The sequence below is a fragment of the Lutjanus erythropterus genome, chromosome 10, assembly GCF_056507025.1.
Source record: "Lutjanus erythropterus isolate fLutEry1 chromosome 10, fLutEry1.hap2, whole genome shotgun sequence".
Taxonomy (NCBI): domain Eukaryota; kingdom Metazoa; phylum Chordata; class Actinopteri; order Lutjaniformes; family Lutjanidae; genus Lutjanus; species Lutjanus erythropterus.
In genome coordinates, this window is record NC_139326.1 from 21370426 (window position 1) to 21389837 (window position 19412).

Genomic DNA, 19412 nt, shown 5'->3' on the forward strand with positions numbered 1-19412 from the left:
AAGAGGAAATAGACTGTCACAGAAGGATACGTGAGGAACACAGTTGGAGTCCACGATTGTGGTCAAATTATGTTATGACAAGGGGACCAGGTCCTGGTGAAACCTAAACACTGATTTATTTGACAAGGGCAAGGTGGCTTGTCCCTTCTCACAGTAAATTGTTTCTGTGGTGGTTATGTAACGTGGAAAGAGGCCGATGTTAGTGTTGATGGTATTATTACTGCTGCCAACAGGTGACATTACTGAGTGTGACCCTCAGTTAGAGCCTGTGTTGGCATGAATCCACACTGCTGGGTGCGCTTGAGCACGGCACTGAGGTCATAAAGTTACACACAAATCTTTCTCCAGGTTTTCCTCGATTTTGTGCAGAGCTTATCCTTCCACCAAACTGACTATATGTGACCATAATCACTGCCAATAAAAAACCCACTCTCTGTGCAGTGGTGAAGCATATAATACATTATAAAAGCATCATATCATCTGACACTTGGCCTTTTTACAGCATGCCATTATAAAATCCTAATTTATAGTTTTGGTTTGTGTAGAGCAACCATTTGTTTGAGATCCAACATATCTTTTTCCTTCCAGCATGAATGAAAAAAGTGTATTTGTGAAAAGCTCATAAAAGTACCAAGTGGAGCTAGTGAAACATTTTTAACAAGCTGCATCAACACTGGACAGCAAAGCAACTTACTGTCTGGGAATCACAAGTAGCCCTACAATATAATATTATCACAGTAATTAAGTCAGGATAATGTTGTTATTGTGATTTTGAACATTTTGCAATATGATTAGTATTACGATAATACATATGGTGATATATTGCGATATATTTTTTTTTTTCAAGTGCAAATGTTCCCAGACAAAAACTTTGTCAACACTGGATTTGTCTATACAGATTTTTTTGCTGTTTATCTCACTCCAATATTTTTTTATTTCAGCAAAATGGGATTGTCAAGCAGGCAGACTAACAAACCAGTCATGCTGATCGAGACCTGTGTTGACCTCACTGGAAATAAAAGTCTGGTGGACTGAAAAAGCAATTGATTTTATTATTCTTTATCATTTTTATAATAAAAGCTCAATACTAGAAGTTGATGTATTGATTTTCCCCCACATATACATATAATTAAGGCAGAGCCTTGAAGATGACATTACAGTCTGTGATTTATTTCGTGAAGCAGAGATGAAATACCTGATCAAAAATTTCTCTAGCTCTCACCCAACAATATTTGACAAGGAAAATCCTCTGATGGATCAATAAAGATTTACGTTGCCATCCTAGAGTCAAGTCACCTAACTTCTGGTCACAAGACCACACCACTAGCTATAAGGAAACATAAGAATAAACCACTGTGAGAGCCTGGGAGATTTGTAAAATACACTTTCTTGCACCAAATACAAGGATATCAAGAAAGTTTAAGATTCTGAGCAAAATGAAATCCAAGAATATAAGATCCACATTTTTACTACATGTTTCAGAAATGACTTTTAACATTTTCTCCAGGAGTTATTGATGGATGATCACAATTACAATTAAAGAATGACCCCTTAGAAACCTTGCATTTATTATAGTGCTTTGAAACATTGATTTAACCTGACAAGAGGTCCAGTCAGCCAGAGTAATTGAACACACCTCTGTGGGTGTGAAGAGCCTTTAAAGGTTTTGTATTTTAATCAACAGACTGATTTACAATAACTCATTTGAGTCTGGTGTTAGTCCATATCTCAGAAAGGATCAATGTTGCCCTGGTCCTGTGTTACCCAGACTTATACAGTATGGCAAATAATGGTAACATGACAAATGTACTATATGTTCCATGTTCCCAATGTCTTATGTGCCCAAGGCTCTACATTCCCAGGGTCTTATATTCCCAAGGTCCTATTTTTCCAGATTCTTATGTTCCTAATGTCATATGTTCACATGGTCAAATATTCCTAAGGTCTTCAGTTTCCAAGATCTATTGTTCCATGGCTCCAGTGTTCCCAAAGTTCTATATTCCCCATCCCTACATGGCACATAACGGGCTAGGGTTAAGGGTTCCCATAGAACATAGAACTCTGGTAACATTGATGTGTTCCCTCCTGGTCTTACAACTTTACTGTGGGGTTTACAACGCTAACATTTACATTTGGATTGTCTGTAAGCTTCTCTTCCAATTTTGGTTCAATCAGTTGTCACTTAAGCAACTATTTTCCATGGATTGAATGGCCTTGAATCAAAAATGTTCAAGTATCACATTGCAATTTACTTTTCCAAAATAGAAGAATGTGAACTTGTCAGTGCCAATACTTGGCCCCAGTTAGAATGGTATCATGACCTTCGAAGCTAGGCAGAGAGTTATATAAGCTTTAGTGTCTATTTCAAACTTCTACTTCATCGCCATCTTTCAACTTTCACTGTGAGCTTCCTGTTATGTTTTAGTTTCTAATTAAGCTGAGAAAGATATGGGCACTTCAAGGAGATATGTTTCTCAAAGCAAGAATGCTGCGGTCCCAGTGTAAAAGAGGGATTAGAACAGGTCAGTGCTTTAACCCCTTACTTTGTCTTTCACTCTAGTAGATGTTTTTTTCTCTTATCACAAAAGGCTGCCCCTGGTGAAGCAGACAAAAAAAATGTCCTTTGATTCTTATCCCCAGTCTCATCTTAATTTATTTTGTCATCCATATACATACAACCATATACTACAACTTCAGGCACGAGTTTTTGCAGGTCTAAAACTGTTTTCATGTGGATTTTTCAAAAACAGCCCGTATCTTGTCAGTTGTGCCTCTGATACAGTGGCATGCATGGGAACCTCTGCTGAAAGGTACAGTGTATTAGAGGGACATGATTTAATGGAGGGGTTATTTAAGCTACCAAGATAAAACAACAGCAAGAAGCAATAAATCACCTACTTTATGTCAACCTGAAATGTTTATGAAGTCATAGGCTTCAAAGGGGCAAGAAATTAGTGGGAACAGTGCACCTCTGAGCATTTAATGAGAAAAATCTACTAATATTGAGCATGCAATTAATCATAATAAACGTGTATTGCAAGTGTGTGTAAAGAGGTATTGCCGGTACAGTTCAAGTTTCTTCCACTTGTGATTTTTGAGTTCAGTTCTTTGCCCCTAAACCAAAGGCAGTGAGACGCCATCCTCATTTCCACTGCCCGGAGCAGGGCCACTAATTGTTGTGTGGTGTTGGATCAACATGAGTGTAAGTACTTTACCAGTGCTTAACTGGGAACAGAGAACAAGTGCGCGTACTTGCAAACAGAATATCAGATGTCGCCCCTCAGTGCACTTTCAGCAGGCAGAAAAGTACCAAAGACGTCATGACGTGAAAGAGTGCAGATGTGGAGTGGAATCTGTTTCTGTTACACTCTGCCACCCGTACATATATTTTCTAAACAGTTTCCGTATGAGGCAAAGTGGGACTTCCATGATGACTCTTTAAAACCAACTACAGAAAATAGGTCAGTATTTCAACATGTCCAAAATAGACCGCATCTTTTTTGTCACCTGTCCAAATGATCAACTTGTATCTGTACCTCATAATGTTCTTTCACAAGCGGAAACAGGCTCTGCAAGCTAAACAGACTGACTCATCATGTGCCCTGGGTTTGGCCATGTCATTCTGAAAAAGGTACTAATGATTTCCCAGAAATGAAATTACAACAAACAAGTCCCCAAATAAATTAGCCTGAATGTGTCTGTCAGATCAAAGTGCAGATGTCTTAACTGTTTATGTTTTGTTCAACAAGGAGCAGGAAAGTTCAGAAGAGGACATTTCGCCAGCTTATACTAAGATGCTGATCCATGACTGTTACCGTAACTGTTATAACTGATGCAAACTAATAGTGAGATCTGAGTAACAGCTGGTGCAAATTTACTTCTCTTACATGTGTAAATTACTTCACCATCACTTTTGGGAAATAATTTGTTTTAATCTGTTTGTTTTAGTGTTGTTTGTCCAACCTGATTTTATAACCTAAACTGTCCTTTTCAACAAGTAAAGCTCCGGGGTGTATTAGTGGCTGATTTGGTCAAGATAGACCGTGTTATTGACTTTACTAACAGAAAAGTGTCTCAAAGACACACTTCTTCACTTCTCCCGGTTTCCTCCTGGGGTCACAATTTACGTATTTCTCCCAGTTTTTCAAAACTTTTTTTTTTTTTTTTTTGCTTACATAGAGTTTTAAAGGAAATGGGCACAAGGCTTAGAATTGTTTTTGTAAAATATGTTTTCTATGTTATTGTAAACAAATTTGAAATTGGACCACTAGGTAAGGATAAATGCTGTGGTCCCATTGTGTTTTCCAAGTCGTCTGCAGGCATCTGTTTAAAAAAAAAAAGTGTTAGTCATTATTGTTATTCTCTTTTTTTAAATGACCCGAATGCAGGAAACCGTCCCTAAAATTTCTGACCTCACCCACTCACAGTGCAGCTCCCTTAGTTACAATTTCATGGCACATCCACAAGTGACGTTGCAAGCTATTGTTCCTCTTCAGACTGAATCAGTTGTGGACGTGCCAATAATTGCACGTAAGAGCTACAGTGTACAGACCTTTTTTTTCCCCACATTTTCATTGCTGTCTTCTTTTGGTCCAGCACCTGCCTTAAATGGTTTTTGGCAGCTACATGCTTTATCTGTGCAAAGTTTAGCACTAGAGAAGTGTTTTCACATTCCTCTTCTAAGGGAGAGTGGATGTCTTTACACTTCCCTAAAATCTGTGATTCAAACACACCCTGAGCAAGCCAAATTTGGTACATCACAGATTTGAAAGCCAATTACTGTAATGCAGGCAATAAACCTGAAATCTCTGATGCAAAGTTGACTTGTCAGTGCAGAGAGCAGGAGTTAGGAAGAGCTGTGTTAGACACTAACCCATGTGAAGGTGCATGAACCCATGTGCAAGCACCCCAAAAGTGAAGCCTAAACATTTAAACCCCCCCCCCCCCCCCCCAGTAGCTGGCTGTATATGGGTTATAAACTCCGCCCCCTTGGGACATGGCTCAAACTAAAACATCAAAGTACACATCAAATATTTTTTTCTCTTGCAGGGTTTCTCTCATTTTAGGTAATTCTTATCAGGTGATGGACAATGTTCAAGTGTTCTGCTCAGTTAGTGATACTTATTTGACACAAAAAGCTGGTTTTAATGACTGACAGCTGAATGCTGCTTGCAGACCTCAATGATGTCACCAGTGCAAGATGGCTTCACTTAGATATTTTGGCTTCAGTTTTGTATTGCGGGGGGGAGTGGAGAGGTGTCATCAATCTTTTTCTATGAAAGATGTGCTTTCAGCCTCCTTTCAGAGTTTTTTTTTAAATACTTTTTAGTTGGGAAAACCTTGCTAAACCGAATATTAATCATAGCAGAATATTTTTATATACTTTGGAACTTGTCCCGTGGGGAACTTTAAATAACCCAGCAAGCAATATGAAAATAACAGTACACTTTACATATGCTTTTAAAGACCCTATGATTCATAACCATATTTTCTGTCCTGCTCATGCAGCATGTGATTAATGAAATAGTTTGATACATTAGTCACTGAAAACACTGATATGCAGAGAAACTGTTTGAGTTATGAGCTGCTGAAATCTTAAAACAAATCAGGATATAGGCAGCATTAACACCTCAGAAGACCTCAGAGTGAGACACAGTAATCTGATTCCCAGGCAAAGCAGCAGCTCAGTATCTGGAGAAACTCTGTGGTCAAATTAACCTGTTTTGAAATTATTAATGGTGCAGAGAAATGATGAGGGCTGGGGAAATTCTACTCAGCATGTAATAAGTGATCGCAGGGGATAATGATTATGCAAGGAATGGAGGAGAAAAATACTTGTATTAAGTGGTTGCGAAAAACTGCTGAGTGCTCCAAGAATCACTGAGTGAGGAGCAGAGTTGGCAGGACCGGTGCTGCGAGCTGGGAAACGCTGCTGGCTTCCAGTATGTGTGTGTGTGAGCATGTGACTTTGAGTTGGAACACCTCTCTGTGGACCTGAAACTGGACGGTTAAACTGTTTACCATGACAGTTTGTGCTCAAATCTGACACAAACAATTTGAAATGGCGTCTTTCTCATGTGGCGGCTGTTGAGACATCCTTAAATAATTAATGAAGTGACTGTTTGTTAATTAATTAATTTCACCTAATTGTGCTGCATCATCATTACACTCATGCTGAAGAGACAGTTCATCCTCTAATCAAAGATACATATTTTTCTCTTTCCTATAGTGTTTTTTATCCATTTAGATAGTTCTGGTGCAGAGTTTTGGAGATAGTGGCTGTAAAGATGTCTATCTTCTCTCAAATATAAAGTACCAAAGAAATACATTTTAAAAAACTAAACAGCTATTTTTCTCTCCTGAAATTATGACTTGGTAACACAAGATAAACCACAGACCTTGTTATGAGCAGAATTACTTTCTTTGTATCAGAAATAAGGTAGTTCTGGTAGACCTTACTGTAGGAAGAAAGTATTTCCAGTAGATTCTACTATATAAAGTCAGTAGTTCCTACATTAAACTGCTCACAATATGGTGAATGGATTATCAGTCACCAGGTCATGATTTCTGTAAAGAGACATTGCTAGTCTAGTTCCATTATACTGGAGAGAAGGCAGACATCTCTAAAGGTGGTACCTCCAAAACTTGGCAAATCATGCCAAAACAATCAAGATGGATAAATAGCACTACAGGTCAGAGGAAAAATATCTACTTTTGATTTTGGTATGAACTGTTTCTATAAATGTAAGATGACATACAGCTGGTTTAATTTAAACCCAGAGTGGGGGAGGTACACAGCAGGTGCCAGCTGACTCATTTTTTTCAATTGTTAATCTTCATTTGAACCTCCTGTGGCCTGTTTCCTCTGTAATATGTAGCCCAGTTTCTACACACATTAGAAAAATATATTTTCTTTGGAAGGTTATGGATATTACTGACTCAGTGAACTCTCTGAGATTATTTGACCTACTGTGAACTGTGCTTAGATAAATGTGACCCTTGTGACACACACAGACTCCATAAAGTTGCAGAAACAGAACTAACAGATGTCTGGGGTGTCCACAGCTGTGTAGGAGTCTCCTAGAGCCCTGAATCTGTCTGATGTTTCCTCGATTGCAGGCTTGTCCAAACTATTCCATAAAAGGCCGATTGGCTGCAAATTTTTGTTCTAACCAATCAACAGCAGACCTGATTCGACTAATCAGCTGTTTGAAATCAGTTGATTAAATGAGTCGAGTCTGGTGTGCTCCGACTTGGTAGGAATGAAAACCTGCAGCCACATGGCCCTTTATGGAAGAGTTAGGAACATGCCTGCTTTACTGCGAACTACTTTCTTTCGTAGAATGTAGTTCTGGTGGGTTCTACTACAGGAGGATTAGAAGCAATTCCAGTGGATTTTACTATATAAGTAAAGTAGTTTCTACATAAAACTGTTAACAATGTCTGTGGATTATTTTGAGCAACCAGATCATGATTTCTGGAAAGAGACTTTGTTGAGTTTTAAAATGTATTTTTTGGTGCTTTGAGCACCACAGGCTGAATGTCCTCTCGTTCCACTGCAGGTTTGTCACCAGAAGCTAAGTGACAGGTGGTCCATAAAGCGGATATGCATCACACTACATTGTGCAAGTAGTGAACTGTCCCTTTAAAAGAATATTTTGGCATTTTGGGAAGGGCGCTTTCTTACCAAGAGTTAAATGAGAAAGAGTTAAATGAGAAGATCAATACCATACATCATCATCAGTACATCACCAACAATGTCTAGAAATCATAACCCAGTTCCTCAAGATCAGTGTTTCTCAAATAGGGGTAATTGTACCCCCAGTGGTATTTTGGAGTACTGCAGGGGCAGGTTACTTTTGGTTTTTGGAAATGTTCATTAAAAAATATCAGTCCTGCATAATACAAAAAAAAAAAAAAAAAAAAAAAAAAAAAAAAAAGTAAGTTTGATTAAGCCACATTTCATATTCATTATTACTATATTCAATACACTCATGTTCACTGTGACCAGGAATCCATGTTTCAGTATTGAATGACTAACAAAAATCAAGGAAATAAACGTAATATAGCTAAAAACATGACGAAAGACATGAAAAGTGAATAAAAACAGAGAGGACTAAATACTGTCAGTATCAGGAAAAATGTTTTTAACGGGATTTTCCTCAACAAGCTGACACTGATGGTGCAGCACTTTATTTTGTAGCACCTAATTTTGTAGCCCCTTTTTCTCCCAAAAATGTTTTGCATTTATCAAGAGTACTGACAAAAGTATTTCAGAGGGTGTCCAATATTGGAAAAAAGGTTTGAGAACTGCTACTCAAGATAATTCATAAACCTTGTTGTGAGCAGTTTCATGTAGGAACTATTTTCTTTTTACCAAACTACACTTGCCAGTATCCCATGCTATCACAAGCATTAGCTTCTCATCCATGAGTAGATACACGTTGTCTTCTAAGTTCAGTGGAAAGAGAGAATAAAAGAGCTCCCACATTTTACGGTTGTTATCTACAAAAGTCAGCAAATGGATAAAAAGGAAAAATATGTATTTTTGATTTTGGTATGAACTGTCCCTATAAATGTAAGCAGCTGACAAACAACTGAGATCACTGGGTTAGATTTAAACTCAGACTGTGGGAAGTACACAGCAGGTGCCAGCTGACATTAATTTCAATTGTTAATCTTTCATTTGAACCCCCTGCAGTGTGTTTCCACTGTAATAGCCTTGTGCACACAATAAAAAATTTCTTTGGAAACTGATGGATATTACTGACTCAGTAAACCCCCGTCGATAAATGTGACCCTTGAGACACACACAGATATATATCAGCTCCATCACCAGATGCTATAATGCTTTCATTGCTATTAGACACTTTCTCTTAGAAACACAACACAATTCCTGGCAAAACACTTTGTATTAGATACAGATACAGATACATTGTATTAGATACATTTCTTTTAGCCACTACTTCTTAGAGGAAGACATCACGCCAATAAGGCTGTTTATTTTTTCTTTTAAACTTAAAATGTTTTGACTTCCCATTTAAAAGCAGGAAAGCCACTGGAAATATGTTAAAACATGTACAATACATAAGTGTCTTGTTGTTGGCTTGCTGTCTGACAGGTCATCTCATGTGGTGAAGTTTTTCCTAGTTGCCTGGGTATTATATAACAAACACAGGAGATCAAAGTTACCAATTAGCAGTGGGTTTCATGGGAACTTGCTGGTGTACATAATTCTGCTGTAAAATCTTTGAAATAAGTCGCTCTACATATACTGTATATTTGTATGGGATTTAACAGAGTCAGGAGGGGGACTGCTTCCGAGCCTCGAGCTGTTGTTCACATTGTTGTCCTCTATACCAGACTGAACACATGGCCAGGCTACGCTGAGCCGGCCTGCAACACAAGATACTTCAGAGAAAGTTACCAGATTCAAGCATATAGTACAAGCAGCCTTTAGTTTCTGTGCTCCCCACCTGTGGAACAAACTTCCAGAACACCTGAGGTCAGCTGAAACTGTTGGTTTATTTAAATCAGGTCTTAAAACATTACTGTTTACTGCAGCCTACCAGTGAAGTGGATACGTTACATATTTTTAGGGTAATCTGTAGCTATTGTTTTTATATTTGTCTACTGATGCTTTTGTTTTATGTTTGCTTCTCTCTTTATATGCATTTCTGTAATGTTTTAAACTATTTATTGTCCTGCTTTTAGCTTTTGTTTTTAATTATCTCAAATGCAATTTTAATGCTCTTTTATTGTTTCTAATTTAATGCATTTTCAAGTTCTGTAAAGCACCTTGAATTGCCTTGTGTATGAATGGTGCTATATAAATAAAATTGCCTTGCCTTGCCTTGCCATGTGAAAATAAAGCCAAAATTTTACCCAACCAAAAACGTTTCTACTCATGCAATGTTGTTTTATCCATTTCACAGATTTTGTTTCTCTTCTCTCCTGTGTTCATTAATTATGAACAAGTGGGGAAAAAAATGCTAGGACAATCATTCTAAATTCCTTACATTTATTTCATTTGTGAAACAGGTGGAAAAACACAGGATGCATATATTTTGTGTTGGCAAGTTATGTAACATTACTGTAATTTCTTTCTAGAAATTTATTTGAATTGGCACCAGTACTGCAACCAAGATGTCAGTTAGCCATAAACAATGTTTTTCACTTTTTAGCTAGAAGGCTAATGGTGGATTAGCACTTATTAGATTACATTTTCTAGCCAAGAGAGTAATGTTACATAACTTGCTAATACACACTATGTAACTGATAGATGCTTCATGTGTTGGCCCCCACTGATCTGACAAGAAAAATACAAATAGTCAATAAATAAAAAATCAAGACCTTTCAAGTTATTTGTCTCAAGTCTAAGTCAAGTCTCAAGTCGTAAATGCCACGTCGTAAATGCCACATCAAAGGCAAGTCAGTTTTAGTCAAATTAGTCTCAAGTCCTCAAATTAGTGAGTTAAGTCTGGTTTGAGCTTTATATTTCCAGGTGTTGAGATATTTGCTCTGAGATTTCTACTGAGAGAGAGTTTAAAACATTTTTCATCAAACTTTTTCCACTTATAAGGATATTTCCACACCTCAACTATGTGATGCAGCCTTTCTGTAAAACATCTAAAGTTTACAGATCACTCAAGACCCACAGAAAACATTATATAACTGGTACCTCACAGACTGAGGAGCACTCCTCATGATCTTGGGTAAAGTGGTAGAATGTCCCTTTAAAGTAGTTATGGTGAATGGAATTTAAAAAAAAAAACATTAAGAAAATACAAGAAAAAAATCAAACAAAAATGCAACATGTTGAAACAGGGTCCCAGTTGCTCTGGATGATCTACAGATGCCACTGCGAATGATTTTCTTTGGCGCCACTTTCTACAGAAAAATTAGGCCTAACTGAAGCTGACTGAGGTGACAGCAGAAATCTCAGATCCTGGGAAAATAAAACCAAATGTAACTGCCTGGAATGTGAGAGCATATATTTTTGAACCCTTTCAGCTTTCAAAATCACCAAACAAGGCCTTGCTGTCCTGACAGAACATTAGTACTGAGGATCATTCATGGGTGTCACATGGACAAAGGTTGATCTTCACACCTACATTAGAAAAGCAGCTCCAAACACTGCAGAGAACATGTTTTCTCTCTGAATTAAAACTCCCCTTTTCTCCATCTTTTGAAGAGAAGAAAGACAGGCTCTTATACCACCGTAAGACATTTATCAGCCCCTGCATCAGTTCTGCTGTGGTTCTGGCATATTTCCAGGCTGGGATTGTTTAGTGTCCTTTTCAACAGAGGGTGACAGCTGACATGGAGGAGCAGCAGGTGTTTTCTGCTGTTTATCAGTGAGCACAGAGGTGAAAGGGTGCAGAGCGTCACCGAAGGACCCTGATGATGCAAAACAGCTTCACAGGTTGCCTTTACTGTCATAACAACGCATGTCATGTCAAGTTGTTAATAACTGCTGCCCATATGGAAAAGATATACATAAATATCACTGTTTATATCTTTTATCTTAAATTTGTAAGTAATATATGCCACTCAAAGCAGATACCAGATCCTTAGTACATTTGTATACAAAACTTATTTAATCTGTGAATGCATAAGGACTATATATGATATTAAATCCACATACAATAATCCTTAGTAGATTTGCACTGAGTTTTAGTTTTCATATATCGATGTAGGCTCATTATTTGTCACTGCTCACTAGTAATGATTTACTACCCTTGACAACTGGCAAAAGGAGCCTTATTGTAAAGTGTAAAACAATGCATGCTAAAAATGTTAGGAAAACAATATTACAAAAGCTTAATGTATGAGTCTGATAATATGTTAATTTGATTAGATTTTTTTTTTTTTTTTTGATTAAAGAAAAAAGCTAAGATAGCTTGTCTAATGTAGTGAACTCTTGCAGACATGAAACAAGGGGCCTGAGCTATATCATCGGACTATCGCCTCTTGAGGTACAAAATGGTATTATAGGACAGGACAGGACAGGCTGAAGCTGGTTAGCATGCCAACTCCAGGAGATAACTTTGCAACACAACACATCGAGTCTTTGACATAATGTCCGAACTGTTATTTTTGTCATATTGTATGGGTAATTTTAGCTAATTTCAGAATGTTTTAAATTAAAATTGTTACATATTGCACCTTTAACATATACAACATAATAATCCTCATTTCATGCTGATAGTTTGAAAAGACTTGTCTTAGACTTGTTTCTCTGGGGTCAGTAAGGCTGTTCTGCAGCATGTGAATGTACACCTGTTCACACAGTCGGTAAATATCGGCCTCATTGGTTCTCCATTTATACATTTAATTAGGTGCAGCAGACTCTGGTGAGAGCAAAGAGGATCAAATTGCTGAGAGGTGGAGGGTTGGTTCCATGCATGAGTGAGTCCTACTACTGAACAGTCCCATTTTTGACAGTGTAACTCAATTAATGTGTGTTGTTCCCAGAGTCTGGAGGATACTCTGACACTCGGTCTCCTCTGCAACGTGTTTGCCTAAGCCACTGCATTGCTTGTTTAAACTTAATTGCAATGAATTGGAGTCTTAGACTCTGTTTATTGTTTCAGGGGAGAAACTCTCTCTCGGCCAGGTCTACTTCCTGAGACCATGATTATTTTCCATTATTTTCCATGGAACTAAGACTCGTTGTTTTTCTCTTTCTGTGCGTGTCTGGCATTAGCTGTTTGACACATGACCAGTTTTTGTACACTTATAAAAATCCTAATTTAATGTAACCTTAGCCCAGAGTGTTAAAGTTTAGTTTATTTGTCTATATACTTAAGAAAAGTGGTGGCCTGCTGTCCTCGGGGCCGTTTGTCTGTGCTAATGGGGGTCATGAGATACAAAATGAGTGTGAGAAACTTGGTGCTCATATTATTAACTTCCGCTTTATGTTGACAATGTATGACGACATGTCAGAGGCCATGTTTGCTGTCAAACAGTAGTGTGTGCGTGTTAATTTACAGCTGCAATATAAAATGCACACATTTGTATTCTCAAGTTCTCAATTTTGGCCGTTCTCACCAAGTCATTTTTTACAGATATGAAAGGTGAGACAACAGCAAATAAAACAACAATGCTGAACTTTAAGTACACAGATTTAATTCTACATAACAATATAAACAAAATACAAAATAAAGTGCATAATTTAAAGAACAGATTAAAAAAATAAATTAAAAGACGCGTTTAATATTTAAAACACTACATTTAACTAAATATTATTACACTGCACAGTCTTGAGGGGCGTGATTTGCAGTATTTATGCACACACGAACAAACATGTCTAAAATTAACAGCAACAAGGGAAACAAGAAGTGCAAGAATGTAATCCGTGACATTAAGCAACAACAATATAGAGCCGATTTAATAACAGGGAGAAGGAGGTAGACTGTGTGCTTCAAAGCTGCTGAAATTAAGACACAAAGCTTATTTGAGTGGGAATGCTCAGACAAACAGGAGTTCAAGAGTTCAGTCCATTATATAGTGGTGAGACAGCAGCTGCAGGTGTCAGTTCACTAAGATTATAAGACATTAAAAAAGAGTAGAATTCTGCCACTGGAACAAATGCAGCACAGACAAGGAACCCAAACAAATCTGGTATTCGGAAATTGTGAATCATCACTACTTGTTTGACAAAATAAGCGCTTTTACTCAAATTTAGGGATGAAGAATTACATTTTGCTTCAAGCTAAAATGCTAAACACCTGCTGCTGCCAGCTTTGAAATGTGAGTTATTGCAGATTTTCTCTGTTTTATGTCAGTGTAAATTGAATACATTTGGGTTTTGGACTACTGGTTTGACAAATCGAGAAGTATGAAGAATTCATCTTCAGTTTCGAGACATTGAAGTTGATGTTGATATTTTTCACAATCTTGAAGCTGCATTGTTAAATGTACACATTCATATCCCTGAACACACAAGTTTTCGGATATTACTGGTTAATTTTGGTACACACCAAGACATTGTGTGCAGATTGTTTACTGATTTGAGGATAATACGAATAATCAAAATAAGGCATTTTGTAGATTTTTTGTTGAAGTGAGTACCCTGAGATTTTTGTCTAATTTATGTGGGGTGAATAATATCAATTGAACTGCTGTTGGTTTAGTTATTTAAAGAATGGTGTTGATCTGTTTTTGCAAATTAACTCCTCACTTGCTAATGAAAATACTTAGTTGCATCCCTTGCCGATACAAAGCATATTGTAAATAGGTTCTCTTGTAATTTGAGTACTGATTTTCTGGATATTCGTGCCGGAGGAAAGCGATTCGTGAGCATGAGTACTGATCAAACTACATGATTCATACAATTTAATAACTGAGCAGAGATATTTCTTCAGGGTGGATACTCCCTTTACAATTGTGATTTATTAACTAGAACCTTCTCCTAGAGAAGAATGATTTAATTACAAACAATATTTTACACAACACTGGTCATTTAGAATAACATTTTTTTCTCACGCCGACAGGTGCAATTGGATTGACTATCTTCATCTTAATGCTCCACATTAAGCAACATCTGTCCACTGATTTACACCACATTTTCTGTAGCTGCGGGAAAAACGTTCAACATTCCCAGTCAGACTTAAATAGTTTGGTATTAATAACTATGGCACAGGAGTCTTTGTACCCTCACTGTTAGATGGAAAAAAAAGTTTTTATAATTTGAGATGACATATTTGTGTGATTTCCAGGGCTGAGGAACAAAAAAGTCGGTGTTCACCACATAATAATACTGCACTGCATATTAGTCATGGAACCAACACAATATGTCCTTCAAAAAGCACTGAACAATAGTTTGTTAGACAAATCAATCCCTACAAAGGCAGCACACATGCCAGTGATTACTCACAAGGATCACATTCAATACTGCTTTCACTGTGTGACTCAATTATTCTAAACTACTGGCCTCATCTAGTTTACTGTAAAGGTTTCCACAAAAATTAGCAAGGATATCTTTTCCATCAGTGACACTTGAGCCATGAAGAAGTGGGTCGTCTGTTTGATCTGTTCTGGGCAAAATGACAAAATCTGCTCACACAGTCAGAGATAGTCATCACTTGAGGTAGCTGGGTGCTGAAAAAGAGAACACAGGATGATAAGGCTCACAGCACTTCAAGTTTCTCATTCTTTCTCATGGGTCATTTATTATTTTTATGTGCCATTCCCCATTTTTCAGAGGTTTAGAAGTTCACTTTTGGAGAAGTCAATCAGTAGACAATCTGAGAACTTTCTCTTAATTCAGAGTTAGTCAGATGCATTTCTCCTCCACTGTCTGAGAGCTCAGCGACACCTGAAGTGCTGGGTCTTTTGGGCACGGCCGTGCTGAAAGATCCCTAATTATACTTGTCCCATCTCTGCTCTGAGCCTCGACACTGCCCTGCTCAGACAAATAAGAAGCTTGCGAGTTTCTGACCGATGTACCAGAGAGTCTGTCTGCTTTATGACAGCTTCCAGTATACACATCGCTCCCCTCTGGCAGGTAGAGGAAGGTCTGTGAGGTGCTGTTGATGTCTCGCAGGTCGTGGGAAACCAGGGAGTGTGAGTCCCGCTTAGAGATGACCGAGGAGAGCTGATGAGAATCTCTACAGTGGAAGTTTCCCTGTCTCTGTTGCCTTCGTGTGCCTATCTTGCAAAATAAACATTTGATTTTCTCGATGAGCTTGAGGAGAACAGCTTTGCGGAGCAGGATGTAGATCCAGGGGTCAAGAATGGGGTTGAAGGAAGCAAAGCGAATCGCTCGTAGATCAGGGTTTTTGTCCAGCTGCAGCTCCACTGGGGTCTTATACAGCTGGTTCAAAAACACCTGAGCCTGCAAGGGAGGAGAGAAAGTAGGCTGAGTAGATGGGAAAATGTTTCTAATAAAATGATCCTGCGAATTGCTCTACATGACTTAGAAATGTGGAGGTACATCCAGCCATGTTATCTGCGCTGTTGTTTGTCTTGGCCAAGACACTATTGATAAAGGTGCTTCTAGTCTCAACAAATTTTTTACTCTTGGTTAAATAAAGGTGAAATAAAATAAAATTTAAAAAGAAAAAAACACTCAGCAACAGAGCAGCAACAGAGAAAGATCAGGAAGGGAAAATAAATTTAATCTTAAAAGTATGTTCGAACTTTTGTCTCTAATCGTCCACTTGGATTTGAATCAAATTGCATGAACAAATTGTTCCATGTAGCCCGCAAATATAACATTTCTGTGTAAAAGCAATATGCATAAAAGCACTGTGCGTAATGGGTCAAATGAGCAATGGCTTAAAACGGCAAAGAAAACGTTATTTAGTACAAAAAGGAATACGTTGTAACTTTGCTCTCTAGTCAGCCACTTGGATTTGGAAGTGCATGACCACGTTGTTTCATGCACGAAAAACATTTATGCGTAAAATTGCCGTGCATGGAGCTTGTGTCATGGATTAAATGACCAGAAATGAGAATAAGAGATTAATCGCTCGGAATGGCAAGGTTAAGGTTCTTTCTTCTAAAATGTTTGTGTACAAAAAAAACGAGAGCTGTGCGTAAAACGTGCGTAATGGATAGAAATAACGCATAAGGAGCGGAGAAAAGAGAACTTACAACAAGTGGGATGGAGCATACAAGCACCACTGCTGACGTGCCTATGAGCAGAATGACCATCTGAATCTCTGCACCGGCCAGACGCCCGAAGCTGCGTCCTCTCCTCGGCGGGTCCACGTTGCGTCCCAGGTCGGTCCCCAACGACATCCTGCGCACGAAGCGGCGGTGCATCCGGATCAAAGCCACGCACACCAGCACATTGCAGATGACAGTGGCGAGAATAAGAAGAGAACTGAATCCCGCGTACATGTATGAGTAAGCAGCATCGCTGGTCTTGTTGCTCCTCCACTCTAAAAAACACCAGGTTTGCGGATACTGTTTCTTCACCTGCCCGAAACCGATGATCGGCAGCGCGCAGAACAGCGCGTTGGAGATGTAGATGGCGAGGAGAGTTAGACCCGCCAGTTTCTGGTCCACATAGTCATTGTAGAAGTAAGCATGGTTTATGGCGACGTATCTTTCCACAGACATGGCACAGATGATACTGAGCCCCGCCAGAGAGAAGAAGAGCATGGTGAATCCAAAGTACTGGCACAGCGGGTCCTCTCCGGGCCAGGACCCTTTCACATAGGTGGCAATGGTGACCGGACTGGCCAGCAGAGTGCCCAGCAGGTCCGTGATGGCTAGACCGCACACCAGAGTGTAAAACGTGGTTTCTTTCTGTTCTTTGCGAGATTTACAAAGAACCACGATGGCGATGACGTTGCCAACAACCCCGAAAATGAACATAATGGACGGAATGGTCGGGACCATGGTCCTCCCTGTCATCGATTGACTATGATTCATTGTTAAGTCCTTCACAGCGCACTTCAATACGAGTGGAAAAACTTTTTTTAATGCAGGTATGTCCAGTCCAGAGCTGGAAAGTTATCTGCACTTGAAAGAAGAAACCAGGGCAACATGGTCAAAACTAAGAAAAAACTGTCTGCTCCTTATCTTAACTCCTAACAGACGTCCACCCCCTGCAGCAGAGCGTCATGTGGCTGCTGGTGTCGCCACTGAAGTTTCTGTGGTGTTTCGGTATCAGATCCTCAGAGACCTTTGCAAGAATATTTCACTCACCAGGACAGAGAGATTTAAGCAGGCAACAGACAGCGATGACTTCATTGAAATGAGGCTCTGCCTTCAAGCTTCCTGCAGGGTTCAGTCCCTCCCCTTCAATTCACTCCACAGCCCTCATCAGCTGTTCAGTCAGGAGAGGCCCTGACCATCTTATTCCCACATCATCACACAGAGGTTGATCCAAACTCACAGATAATCTCATAAAACGTAGTTAAACATCTTGAACTTTTTAAAAGAACTCACAAAAGGGGGGGCGAAAAATACTCAAAAAGGTTTAAAAGTAAAATGAATTGTTTTTACATTATATTTTGGGCAGTTAGTTGAGGCTTGTACACAGAGCTATCTTTTATTCATCCACAAAACAAAAGTAGAATAACCTAAAATAAACTTCAAATAAAACAAAAGGGGAGACTGGGTGTCGTAACGCCAGGTCAGTTTTGCCGATCAGAAAAGAGCTGCAGTGATACTATCAATACTGTACACTCCCATTTCCTTTTTGAGCTAAAAGTGGGGAGTGGCATATCTCTGTGAGCAACTTTGCTGAGTTAAGACCAAAAGATTTTTTTTTTTTTTTAAAGTTCAGTTTTTTAATGAATATTTTTTCTGCCTAGGATTTGTTGTACTGTAGGTTCAATGGTTTGACTTACACAACCTGGAGTAGCTGTTTCTCTAGTTTAATTTGATGCTTCGTTTTCATGCTACCTTCAAGCCCACATGCTAAAACAGTTAGCTATGTAATGGCTCCTTGGGGTGGGGATAGTTGTAACAGGTCAATAAAATGATGAGAATTTCCACATTGTGTGCATGGAACACTTTGCAGACTCAAGGCAAAAAAATGTGTGGGTCAAGTGTGCGCATTTCCTGGCCCACCAAGCCTGCAGCCTGGGGGCAGTCATCTACATTTCCACAACCATGATAATCATTGAACCCTTATGTGACACGTTCATTCAGGAATACAATCCACACAAACAAAAAAAATTTTCTTGTAATTTTAAATTGTTCATTTTATTCAAAATGGTTGAGTCTTTCTTCCTTAAGTTCTTTCATAAATTGGATAGCGTGGATCTTAAATCTCCAAGTTTCTTCTCATTGTTACATCTATCCCAAGCTAGTGTTACAACTCACCCCAGTGGTGGGGTAGGCTGTAACCCAGAACATTTTGTATTTGACATCAACTCACATAATAATAATCTGTAATTGTGTAGTATATGTCAAAGTGAGTTTTATTTGTTGTAGACAAAAATGGGTTGTACATTTTAAAGTTTGACAGATCTAGCATGAACAACTACTGAGTTACTGATGTTCAAACAAAAAGTGTTACTACCATCCCCTATTTACAATATTCTACCAAGTGCCTCACAGGACAAAAGTAAGGTGGAACTAGTTAAAGTGAAATAATAAAATATAATCTGTAATAACACAGGAGAAATATGATATTAAAATATGATTTATATAAAAAACTGATTCCCTGACTCTGCAATTATGGATAAAAATCAACAAAATGTCAGATGGCTCAGCACAGTCCAATCAATTGTTCCCAGTTGTAATGTGGATAAGTTTGCCAAATTTCATGCAAGTTTATTCATTAAACCTGTCAGGTTTCCTGCTGACAAAAAGTCATGCATCACTTGTTAATTAAGCGTTGTGTTTCACAGTGAGGTTTAAAAAACTGTTTCTGTGATCCAGCTGTTCTGAGAACATTTTATCAGACCATTAATATTCAGTCCTGTAACACATAATTCAATCAT

At 38.5% G+C, this 19412-nt stretch overlaps 1 protein-coding gene across 1 annotated transcript; it reads right to left on the reverse strand.

The window, feature by feature from the left end:
- Positions 1-15040: 15040 nt before the first annotated feature.
- On the reverse strand, positions 15041-17818 carry ptger4a (prostaglandin E receptor 4 (subtype EP4) a). The gene is made up of 2 exons (XM_084728653.1): positions 16603-17818; positions 15041-15841 (listed from the first exon to the last, which is right to left on the reverse strand). Exons 1-2 carry the CDS (start codon positions 17386-17388, stop codon positions 15281-15283), a joined length of 1347 nt encoding a protein of 448 aa, XP_084584779.1. The 5' UTR covers positions 17389-17818; the 3' UTR covers positions 15041-15280.
- Between the last annotated feature and the right edge of the window lie 1594 nt (positions 17819-19412).

What these genes read in the sequence shown, in the direction of transcription:
- ptger4a (XM_084728653.1), bottom strand. Translation starts at nt 17,388, where the DNA reads ATGAATCATAGTCAATCGATGACAGGGAGGACCATGGTCCCGACCATT. An exon ending in TATGCTCCATCCCACTTGTT is followed by an intron (nt 15,842 to 16,602) that starts GTAAGTTCTCTT and finishes CCTCCCTTGCAG; the next exon opens with GCTCAGGTGTTTTTGAACCA.